Source organism: Fulmarus glacialis, unplaced genomic scaffold, assembly GCF_000690835.1.
Source record: "Fulmarus glacialis isolate BGI_N327 unplaced genomic scaffold, ASM69083v1 scaffold25328, whole genome shotgun sequence".
Classification (NCBI taxonomy): Eukaryota; Metazoa; Chordata; class Aves; order Procellariiformes; family Procellariidae; genus Fulmarus; species Fulmarus glacialis.
Window position 1 is genome coordinate 1 of NW_009226700.1, and position 12,789 is coordinate 12,789.

Genomic DNA, 12,789 nt, shown 5'->3' on the forward strand with positions numbered 1-12,789 from the left:
CTCATCCCACCATGTTTCCGTGATGGCGGAAATATGGCGTGATCTAATATGCTCAAGCCTTTCTCTTAGCTTTTGCCAACAGAAACAGAATCTAGATCACAACTAAGAAGTGTAAGTCAACCTACAATTGAGACAAATCAGTATTATCTTCACCTAATGATATTAATACTTGCCTGCTAGTATATGTTATTTGTATACAGTAATTCACATGAATAATTCTAACCTATTCAGGAATCATGGGCCATTAAGCTATGGACCTGATGACAAATAGCAAACAACAAGCCTAAGTAGACTAACTGAACTCAAGGAGTCTCTTTGTGGGGTCAAATGTTTGCAGGATTTCTCCTGTATTAACAGAGCAAAGCCAAGGCGGCCAATCTTGCTAATGAATGTTGTGTTTAAGGACATGGAAGAACAGCCACTAGACAGAGATCACTAAACTCATTTTGTATGTAACATATTCTAGAAGGGACATAGGTCTTCCGAGGTGAAATCTGAGTGCAGGAAAACACCATGCTGTATTAATGCTTAACTGTAATCAGCTAAAGACATAGCACATGCTCAGTTTACTGGGACATTCCACTTTAAGTGCATGTTAAACTAATATTGACTTTTCCACTAAACCAAAATCTGTTATTTGTGCCCAGAAGACTGAAAAAACAATAGACGTGGGAAGCAGAAGAATTAATCTTCCTGACCTTTTCTTTTTTTATACCTTTGGGAGTCAGTCTTTTTTTTGTGTATCTAATAGGGAATGTGAGCTATTCACTTGCAATGATTCTTAGATTATGTAGAAGTACTTTACTGTGGTTTTTTTTTCTTTCTTTTGCATTCTCCACATTCAATAAACTCCACAGAGTATTATTAATAATATCTTTAAAACATTATCTTTTTACCTGTATCCATTCTCTGATAGAATCTTCCCCTGGGGTCCATCCATTCTCAGGGTAATTTAGCCGGGACCTTTCTGAAGACCAGATAGCGCTGTACTGGGAGGAGACAGTGATTTGATCAGAGTGAATTTCTCCTGACTCCATACCTAGTGGTTCCATGCATTGGAAATCTGAAGAAAAATAAATTACCATCATTATTATGGTCAGTTTTTTGATTTAGATTTTGAATAATGAGAACGTTTTCCTGCTTTGAATATGAATATCTAAAGAATTTATTTTTATGTGACTTTGAATTCTTTAGCAACTTTAAGTGAGGCAGTATTGGGCTTATGGTGTCATTCTTAATACTGTCATTTGAGTTGCCATGGCAATTCCTGCAATAATAATGCTATACAAATATTTTTAGCCCAGCATTGTAGCCATTTCAATATAGGACAATAGAATTCTCTTTTCTAGGGTAGCACAGGCACTTCTGTGGATTCATAATATAAAACAACGTACGTTCAACCCATAATTATGCACAAAGCCAGGAAAGGCAAACCAGATGACTGTGTAAAATGATTTTATGTTAAAACTATTTACTCCAGTACAAAAAGTATAAAATGTTTTAAAAATATTATTAAAATTGTAGCCATTCTCTCTTGATCCTGGATACTGAAAAGAAACAGATCAACAAAATTTGAATCCGGGCCAGAAGAGTATTGACCTAAAGGAATTACCACCTCTTCTATAACATGCTGTATTTTAAATGAGTTGATCATCTCCATCCAATCTCTTTTTGTTGACACAAAAATAACCAAGATAATTTAGAATCAATTGACAACACAGTCACTATAGTGAGTTCAAAGTCTGATAGGGCATGGAGACTAAATTCTTCTCTCACTCTTCAAAAATAAAGGCTCCAACCTCCACTGAAGCAAGAGAGGCAGGTGGCTTTAGATGGATCCTCACACCCAGCTGCTCATGCACCCCTCTGTCAGAGGTTTACCAACCCCATTGTAAGGGCAGGAGAAAATAATATGTCCCTATGTCACAGTATATTAATATAATTCATTCCGTCATTAACAGTTTAGGGTAAAATACCAGTGTGTGAAGAGGAGGCCCTGACATTTGGGTACACAGTCCTTTTTATCACACCTTCTTTGCAGCTGATGTAATTCTAATGAAGGGTTAGGTGATGAGCTGAAGGTTTCAAAATCTATGAGTTGGAAAAATGAGCTTTTAATAAGCAAAGTTCTGATTTTTCAATGAAAACTAAAATATTCTGAAAAAAGGAATGTTTAAAAACTTTTATCTGGGATCCAAAAACTTATATTCAGAAATGCTACCAGGGTACATCATAGGAGTTGTAGTTAGGGTGCCCCATAACTGAATTATCAAGCTTGTTGCCAAACTGCATTTCCCGTGATGTACCACCCTTTCCCCCATTTCTGTGCTGCTTCAATGTAGTAGGGGCCTTGGGTGAAGTACTGAAACTGAACTACTTTAGGGTAAGACTCAAAGTAAATTAACTTCTGCTTGGAATCAGAAGGAGAGTCATAAGCCACTACAAAGAACTCAAGAAATGGTAGGTGGGAGTCATATTAAAATATCTAAACGGTAGGTGTCTAGTTTGATCTAGACGTGGGCTTTCCCGGTAGTCTACTGAGAGGGACAAGTACCTCCTGGGGACATCTCATGTGTCTGAGATAAGTAGGCTGAGTTGTCCTCTGGAGGTGACCCTCTCTGTAGTGACAACAGGAGGATGACTGTGGGGAGGTGGACATGGGGACCCAAGCTGGTTGTGCTAGCTAATGAAGGGGTAGGTGCAGCACCTACATAAGGAGAAGCCAAACTATTTGGAGGTACAGTCTGAGAGAGATGGAGGAGGATGCTTCCCATCCACAGAGGCTGGGGTATAGCCCGTTCCCTCTTCCTGGCTATGCACGTACAAGAAAGCTATTAAAGAGGCGAGGGGCAGAGGAGAGGTGGGGAGTAACAGGGATAATTTCAGTTTACTCATTTTTCTTTTGTTCCTTTTTTGACTAAACAATCAAATCTGGGTGAATCTGCTCAAAATTCAGTAAGTCGCAGAAAGGAGAGAGAATTTGATTTAAAGTGTGTGTTTTATCATCGAGCAAAGCAAGGAAATCTGCAAGGACATGGTGTAACATAGCCCGTTATTCTCCTGCATCTCCCTCACTTTGTTTCATTCTCTGCCCAAAGGGTAAGGAGGAAAATGAGGCAACTGGGAAAAAAATACAAGACAGAGAACAAAGCTTAGATAACTTATGAAATGGTTTAACAAGAGCACATATATAAAATGGGTTCTTTTTATTCAAGAAATCGATCATCAAAGCTTATTCCATGTAATAAAAGAAGACTTTGGATAGTGCATTCATTGTTCATGTTTCATTGTTTTAATACAAGTGTTCAATTGCTCAAAAAACCTGCATTTCCTTGGTCAGCACAGTTTTTCACAATAATTATCCCAACTTCCTGGCAATACTGCGGAATAAAACTGTAGGGAGAATTCTGCTTCTTGCACTGCTTTTCAAAGGGCAGCTGTTATTAAAAAAAAAAAAAAAAAGCAAAAAGCAAAACAAAACCAACCCTTCCCCACCATCCTATTTATTTAAAGTTTCTTTAAAGTTTCATGCAACACCTGGTGTGCAAGAAGACATAACAGAGAATATTTTCCAAGAAGCTCTGCAGGATAGATAAATACTGACCTTCTGATACACTGCTCTGCGACACGCTGTAGTTTGCTGAGAATCCCTCTTTTGCTATTGCACTGTCGGTGTAAAATACCATTGAAAGAATGCCTGTTGAAGACCGGACACGTCCTGGGTTGTTCTGCCCACAATAACGCCCTATGTGCGGGCCAACTGCAAAGAGATAGGACATAATAGTAAACTACCAGTTCTACTACAATAATAGATGCCACTACAACAGCCTCCTAAAGAGAGTCCCTCAGCAGATAACTAGTGACCCTCTACAACAGTTCAAAATCACATTCTCATCAATAACTTAGCAGTGAACAATAAATTGCTTACCCTACCCTAGTAATCTTACTTCTAAAATGTTCCAGATAGCACTTCATAAACCTCTGAAAATGTAAAGAACCAGCATTTCAGAAAGTGTCCTTTAAAGTGTGCAGAGAGGGCAATGATGCACAAAATTACATGTACAAAATACCAAAAGTATTTTCCAAAGTGTGATTGAAGCACCCATTTATGACAAGGACATCTGAATGGCCTGATTTGCCCACCCAGTCTACAAGATGCTCTGGGAATAAGAATTCAAACAGCACCTTCCAGGTTTTATGCTCAATACTGCAGATAATCTGTTAATTTTCTAGCGAACTTAGAAAAACATTTTTGCACTCATATTTAGGCTATGACCAATAACTCTTTATCCCCTTCTATTTAGGCTTTCAGCACACCTTCATGGATCTTTTGCCCATATGCTCAATATTAAAGAATACTGTAAAAGAATTCAAGAGGAAAATTTAATCCTTTCAAAAGAGCAAGGATTTCTTAAGTGTATCTCTATGTCACAGAACACACACACATACACACCTACACGATCTCTCTCAGTGTTAATAATGTATAAACCAATTTCTGATATTTTTTCGGATTTCCTGTGCAGTGAGATAATCTTTTTCCTTAATTAAGCTACTCAATTCACAACCAACATATGTGGCCTTCTAGCACTTGAGCATTCCCTACAGATAGGTCCCTAGACTATTGAATAGTGGTACGTCTGTGCTTACAAACAATAAGAAAAGATAATGCTAAAATCCATCCATGGAGTCAATCATGAAAATAATCATAAGACATCATTCTAATGCTTACACCACTGGCTTTCCAGGCTTAAACTAACACCTTGTCATTTCTCTAGGAAGTCCATTTCACTTTCAGTTTAAAATAGAAAATGTTTACATATCCTAATTATTCACAGTTCGAAGAAAATCCTCAGCTAACATAATTTTGTAGTCATTTACTGGCATTTTCCAACAAGTAAAACAGTTCCAGCTTGGAATAACTTTATTATGTAAGCTACACATTTCTGCAAGGCCCTAGAGTTGCCAGAAAGAGAGAGCTCAGGTGTTACAGCTCTTGCTGCCAGCATGTGCTTTTCTATCCATATTCTGGCCATAGTTCGTCTTCAGTTGCCTTGGCAATCCCATGGCATTTAAAATACCTGCCAGTTCAGCCCTTTTCCACCAGCGTTGTTCAATGCAGTATTGATAGAATGAAACACCCTATAGAGGATATGAGTTGAATTCTTCCTCATCCTAGAAATCATTAAAGCTTTACAGTTTTATTATTTGGAGTGAGCAAGTTGTTTTAGACTGTTACCATTAGTGGCTTTTTAAAAACACAAAATAATTCCCCCACTCCAATTGCTGCGGTTTTTTTTTTTCCTTTGCATTTTCTATGTGCAAACAGCTCTGATCCTGCTCTCTCCCGTGATGGCCTTTCAACATTATAGCTGCTGATGTTGCTCTGAACTGCAAGAAAATAAGGAGGATAAGGCCACCATGTTATGGCACTCTGAGCCTCCCTCCTCCCATTTCCTGTAGGGAAGCATCTTTGAAATGACAAACAGAAGAGAACTTTGTTTAAAGCAGACAGGCTTTAAGATTCCCCATGACTCACTGGTTTATAATTTTTAAGACATATTTAGTGATTCTGCATTTCAGTTTTCTACAGATTGGCCTTGCTATCACAGTACTATTTCCTTTGCTAGCTGTGTAAATGTAAGAGTAAAAACTTGTGGAATATGACACAAAGACATATTGAATTTTTTTGCACAACATGTAAACCATAGCCTACTGAGCTAATACGGTATTGATCTGAGCACAACTGGATGAAATAGAGATTCTTATTCTTCTCACATAAATAGCTAACACAAAGTTCTTTTTTCCTTTCAAGTCTAAAAAAAATTTTAAATGACAATAAATTATCAAATGTTTCAGGTGTCACCACATCAAATAAATGCTGTTTGGGGAACACTGTCTGAGCAATCATTCAGGGGATGATATTGCTGTCTGCTTAGGTAGACTATGACACTGCTTTTTTTTAACCATCTTCCTGACCCTTCCTTATGAACCGAGATGGGCTTTCATAATAGACCATATACAGTTCCAAATGGGAATTTTAGGGTGGCAGGTGTTGAAAAGTCTTTAGGCCCAGAAAGCTCTTTGCAACCTCTACTTGTAGACCATCATGTCACTTTGTCAGCATCCCCTACTCCAAATATGAGTCACTTGGAAATGTCCTCACTCAAGGACACTTCTACATTACCCGCAGAACAGAGGCATTTCGGTGAGCCAACTATTTCATCTGACTGCCCATGCTGTAGCTATTTCTGGGACCTTGGCTCCTCTTTCCACCAGCATTGTATGATACAGTGGAAAACTGAGTAACTTGCAGGTTAAAAGATGGAAGGGCAACTAAGAAACCTGTTTTGCAAGCTTTTCCCAACATGCAGGGTCTAATTCTAGAACTTGAATAAATCCTTGATTATTCTTAACAAGTATGTTTGAAGGTTTACAGGATCTGAGTGTGGAATGTATAGAATATGGTGGTTTAAGACTAAACAGAAGCCTTATCCTTACTAATTCTTCTTTTCTTTTCTACTGTTTGCCCTTCTGGACAGAGTATCAGTATCTCGAAATTTTGAGACTTATTGAAATACACATTTGCCCATCCAGTTGAAATCTTAGCTTTTCGAAATCAGTTAAAAAAACCCCAACAAAACACAAGCAAGGAAAAATGGTATATCAGACTTCTAAAATATTAAAAGAAATGTTATGTTAACTAGCCATTTTACTGAATTTTAAAGCTGGTCTTTAAAAGTATGCTAGTGTGCTGTGGACAGTATTTTCACAGTAGTATGGTTGTTATTGACAAAACATTTGCACACAATTTAGGATGCTAAAAAGAAAATAACTGAAAAATGAATCCCATCTTCACAGTCCAGTAGTCACCTACACTGAGCTTGTGTATATGCTTATATCTCAACAGCTTCTCACAAGAGTGTAGTAAGCAACTGCAACAGAGGAGAAACACACCTAGATTAATAGCAACCTTCATTTGCACTGATGTTAATGACTGACGTAAAGCATTCTGTTTTGCTCTGTAATTCAGTGGAAGCTCTTGTGGTATTGACTGAAGCAGCAATGCTTAGCCTGTGGTTCTCAAACCATATGTAAACTTCTTTAAATTACTTTTGAGCCCCTAGTAGACAGTCTATAGAGCTTCAAAGAGAGCTGCATGATGAATATGTGCAATTCATCACTTAAGCTAGTCCTGGTTTTGAGTGGGCTATTTTTCTTCAAAGTCATCAATGGACTGTTCTCAGTTGAGGCTGGCTGAGGTATACTTGTGCCTTAGGCAAAGACATTTTTGCTATCTAGTTTATTCATTCAAAATCACATACTTCTATTCTGTGATCTACTGACTCTCCTGCTCCAACTCCACCTGTTATCTCCTTCAAATCATGGTCCCTTTTCTGCACAATATTTGCAACATGCACCTGTAGTTATCAAACATTCTCCAACAGAGTTTGTTTCACTCATTGCTTTGTTTTAAAGACGAGACCAAAGGGTGCCCTTGGCATGCAGTTATGCAGAAACAAAATGCCAGGTTTGAGGCATTCCTACTAGCAAAACACTTACACCATTGTTTAACTTCAAACCCGTAAGTGTCCTTGGTGAATACCTTTTGAATTCAATCTAACTGTTCACATGCTTCAAAGATAAGCACATGTTTTGCAGAATCAAGACGCAAGTACTCAGCACTTGCCAGATTCAATCCACTAAAAGGACAACCGGGTAGGCTGAGGACTCCATGATTGTGACAGAGCATTTCAAGATTAACGTCTTTGTGAATGACTGTTACAGTTGCTGGCAAATTGTCTAACAGAAAATTGTTTTCCATGAGAAAAATGGCAATTACGTAGAAGCAAAATGTAAATGGAAGCATACTGATTTTGACATATCCTTTTAAACATCATTGTGAAAATTTGTTTAAGAGAACATTTATCTTTTTTTTTGTTTTTTTGGGGAGGAAGGAAAAAAGTCACAACTGCAGCAACAGCTGCGTTGCTGTGGAGCAGGGGGTTTGAACTGAACAACATAATTTTTTCCAAACATTTAAAAAATCCTTCTACTTCATGTTTATATCAGTGTAGTGCAATGGGGGCTTTAACCTCTAACACAACTGGGCATGTGAGCAGCAATGCAGTACAACAAAGCAAAACAGCTTCCTTTTTTATGGCTATGTCTATATCACTAAATAAAAGCAGGCTAGGGACTACCCGCCGGACCTGCAGCCAGTGGCCAGGGACTGTTCCTGGGACCAGACTAACAGTGTGACACAGCTCGGTCCCATAGGGCTCTTCCCTCTGAAGCAGGATGGCTGTGTCCTGTTGGGAATGACCCTGGCTTTCGCTGTCCTCCAAACCGTGCTCAGGAATCGCTTGGAAAAGTGCAAACCGACATGGGCTAAAATTGTGCAAGGGAATATGCCAGCAATTAAGAAGTACACACAACCATGCCTTGGTCCCGTTTTAGTTAATAGTGTAGATACAGCTTCAGAATGTTTTTTCACGGACTAAAGGGAAATGGACAAATGGCTGAAAGACTCACCCTGGGTGAGCCTCCCTTCATCAAAGGCAACCATACTATCTAATATTTTTCGGAAATTTACTACATCTATGTGGATGCAAATTAGATTTATTTTGCCTTCCTTTCTCCTTTTTTTTTCCACGATTATCTGGAAATAGATTCCAAGATTATCTTTTTGATATCTGGAAACTTTTAATTTCTATCCTCAGTTTATGGCCAGGTCATACCAGTAGCTTCCTGCTCTTCAGTTGAAATAGTTCTTCCCGCTCTCAGGGATTCATCCTGTGATGCATTTATAGAGAAGCAATCATATCCTCTCTGCCTTTGTTGTGTTAAATTAAGAGAGATTGACTGCTGGCTAAAGATCATCCAAAAGTGAAATGATGCAGCAAACATTTCTCTACAACTGCCGCAACCTCCAATAGTTTGTATCTACGGAAACATTTCTTTCTAGTTTACAAATTCAGTTGAATATTTACAAACATGTAAACACCCTTATTGGATGTCAGGATCATTTTGGGTTTAGACAGTTTGTGAGGGAATTGGAAGACTGATAATGCCTATTGTTAATTGCTCTTCCGTATGGCTCAGTGACTTTCTTGAACCAGGAAATTACCACTTTGAAGCCCTCTGACACTAACAATAATGCATTTCTTTTTGGTGATATTACACATAAGTTGATTGATTGGATCATCTTTTCACATGTCAGTTTAAATGCAAGTTCTACAGGAGTTCAGATTTGAAAGATTTGGCCTATATACAAATAAACCTATTATTAAATGTTCCAGACATCATTATTGTAGTGTTAGAATACTGTTTTCCTAACTGAGGCATTAAATACTAAATAGTCTTTCAGCTACTGTTATGGCTCTTTCTTCACTATTTATTGGAGTGGATTGAAAAGAGCCATGATAAACCCATTAAGCATAAAACAAAAAGGAAAAACAAATATATGTTAAAAAGCACATACCTATTTACTGCAGCATCAATAAAAGCTTTAATTAAAATTATATTGGGGATTTATCTAGGAAAACAGGCAAGTTTAAATGTCTTATTAAAATATGTTCCTTAAGTTATATGTTTTCATTTAAATGAAATATTAATGTAGGATTAGCAGTTTGTAGAAACTGCCACTGCTGTTCATAAAAGCAAAGAAAATATCTATTAATATGGGTTATCACACCAGTGGAAAACTGAAATAGCTGTAATTAGTGCCCAACACAAACAACATAAATCCTCAGTTGTTGAATTTTGCTACAAGTTACAAAATTAAGAAGAAAAAGGACAGCTTCAAGATGCTTCTCTTTATCAGCTTATGCCATACATAGAAACAGTGAAAAGGGCATCACAATCAGTTTTACATATCTGTTTGCACAATTCATATAGGCATTTGGGCACCCTAAAGGTTAGGCGTTCAGCTTTAACAGTCCCTTTTAGGCTGGAGCTGCAGCCTATCAAGCTGGGGTGCTTGGAGAACTGGTACATAGCTGCCCTACCTAGAGGGGACTTGGATCTTGCGGACCTATTGCCGTATATGAAAAAAATAGAGAAATCATGCAGCTATTTTGTTCGTCAGTCTCAGTGTAAAACAGGGATATGAGACTGGGTGGAGGGTGAAATGGGGGCTCACTGGCTCTGTAGGCTTAGCTAATATCTAGCTATGCACTTAGTGAATTTGCAGAAGGTCAAGTGTGGTCAACAACTAAGTGGAAAATTACTGAGATGGCAGAGAAGTAAGTTCCAGAAGGGTACCCAACAGACCCACCCTCACACATGTGCCCAGCTAATCAGAGATTATAAATTAACAAATTAAGATAAAACCTTTGGATTTACTTATACTACTGGAAGAGAGAGAACTATAAGCGAGGAACCCTGCAGTGCCCGATCACCGAAGCCACCTGAATGAGTAACTCAAGGACTGTTTACTGACCTGGGTAATCATTTAGTCACTATGATTTCAATTGTATGGATACCACGTTTTCTCTGGCAAAGAAATTCTCTGCTTTGACAGCTGGTCTGTAACGCGGTTCCTCCTCAAGCCGGAGGGTTAGTACCTGAAGTCCAGTTTGTGCAAGTTGTTCGAAATTTCTGGACAATATTCATGTGTTAGCTGTGAAAGTTTGGGGACCCATTATAAGGCTTCATATTTAATTTATTTTTAACATAGGAGGTCCATCACATATTTCCTCTAAAAACAGAGGTTTCCCCCAAGCCAACAGTTCAAAATTAAACATATTTCATTAAAAAAATCATTCACACTGTGATGTGCTTTACTGAATAAATTTACAGAGCATTTTCCCCATTTCTCTTTAATTCAACTCGTTTTACATAAATCAAGCAAGGACGTCTCTACTATGACATTTAAAAAAATGAGAATATGCCTTCTGCAGCCCACTTCGGAGTAATGGTTATGCATATCACAGTCCATTTTTCTCTTACCATCAGGGAATCCATCCCAGATTTCCAATCGGTCATAACGACAGAAGGCTCCCCCTGGAGTGTTTGAATCAGGTTCTAGCTCAAAGCTTTCAAATTCCAGTATAATCTCTGACATCTTTGGTGCAAAGATAATATAAGTGCATTCAAGGCTATTGGGATATTTTTCAGGGAATCCAGGGGACTTTATCACTCCACTTGATGAAGTAAAGTTTCTGGAACATTCAGGTCCTGTAAGAGAAAGAGAAAAATCACCTGGGTTAACACTATGCTACTAAGCAAAGTAGTTAGCTGGAAAACAAATTAGGTCGTATTGTCTCTCCAGCAGCAAAGGTGGCTTTTCAATGAAACACCTCATTTTAATCACTGTATTAATCATTCAGCCAGCTTGTTTCTATTATTGATAGTCAGGTTTTAAAGCGCAATTCGCATATACTGTCTGATCTCCAATTTTCAATTTATATGGAACAATATGAAAACTTGTACCAGCTCTAGAAAAAATTATGACAAATACAAAGTCATGTGGGAACAATGAAAGTGTAAGCTGCAGAAATCTCGACAGAGCCCTAGAGAAATAATTACAGCCCCTTCAAGCTCAAATCTTTAAATCTTACGGCTGACAGGCTTTTATTGGTGAAATACAATTTTTTACGAAAGCGGGTGAGTGAATTCAGCAGAGGGAGTAGTGGTTTCAGATTCCTGGAGCACTGACTCAGTAACTCTGCCAGATGTGACCTATGCCTCCTTGACAAACTAAATGTGAAAGGTAATTCGTACATGTACCAAGGGTGAGTGACTCATTCTGAGTGGTGTTGACACAGGTGCACCAGTAAAATGTTGCTGTTAGTGCAGGCATGATAAACTGTGTGATTACAGGCAGTGTTGCTAGAAGTCACCTAATGTCAATGTTGACACACCAGCTTTCCCCGATGTCCCCACCATGGCATAATGGGATGCTCCAAACACTGCTCTTGGTGGAGCAGGAAAGCGGCAGTAAAGATGCAAGGGTACAAAAGGCCAGATCACTGGATCTGTCTTTGTGAATTCAGGGGGCTAAAACTGGAGTCCCTCTCTTGTTGACAGATCGCATTTCTCTTTTATGTAGGTCCCTCAGGAATCCTCTCCGTGGATCCCAAATCTGCAGGTGTGCTCAGAGCCAGCCGCAGGCACTGCCCACACATCCTCCCACAGGGTCAGCATCGGTACCCCTCTCTTTCTGACTTTTGACACTCCCAATTTAATGGAAAGTGATTTACAGGATTTGGTGCACCGGTGGATAGCAGCTGACCTGCGGAGTTTGGGTAGGATGACTCAGATGAAGGTCTTCGGACGTGGAGTATAGGCAGGACACAGGCGACAGAGTTTGGTTGCAACAGGTTGTGCTGGAGGATGAGTGTGTGCGAGGTTTTGATTTGGATGAGGATGCCCAGCATCCTTAGAGACTGTAGTCAGGAGCCTTAGAGGATTTCCAATGCTTATCACAGATCATTAAAGGAAAACAGTCTGGCTTGTTGCATATATGAATACTCTTATTTCACCATAGAAAATGTTTTCCTTGTGAATGTGCCAAACATATTGCCCCCCACAGATTTGGCCACCTCCCAGCTAAATTCAGCATGCAGGAGACAGGTCTGAATGAATTTAATCGGTTCAGGTATTTTTGTCCTTCAACAGACACTGATAGGAAATGCTTGAGCTATCACATCAATATTCAGAGCACTTCATGGCATATTTTGGAAGATGTAGATATTAATGCTCACGTAAGCTGACCCATTCCAATTTGGGAAATTACATTTTGCCTGTAATTAAATCGCCCCCTTACACATTAGTCGGATATTTCTC

General features: G+C 38.8%; 1 protein-coding gene across 1 annotated transcript; it reads right to left on the reverse strand.

Annotated features, from left to right (window-relative positions):
- Positions 1-896: 896 nt before the first annotated feature.
- LOC104080495 (neuropilin-1-like) lies at positions 897-12,380 on the reverse strand (the record flags this gene model as incomplete). Its single annotated transcript, XM_009582902.1, has 4 exons — positions 12,236-12,380; positions 10,951-11,178; positions 3,605-3,760; positions 897-1,063 (listed from the first exon to the last, which is right to left on the reverse strand). Coding segments are annotated over exons 1-4 (696 nt in total), but the record flags the coding sequence as incomplete, so codon positions are not given.
- Positions 12,381-12,789: the final 409 nt, after the last annotated feature.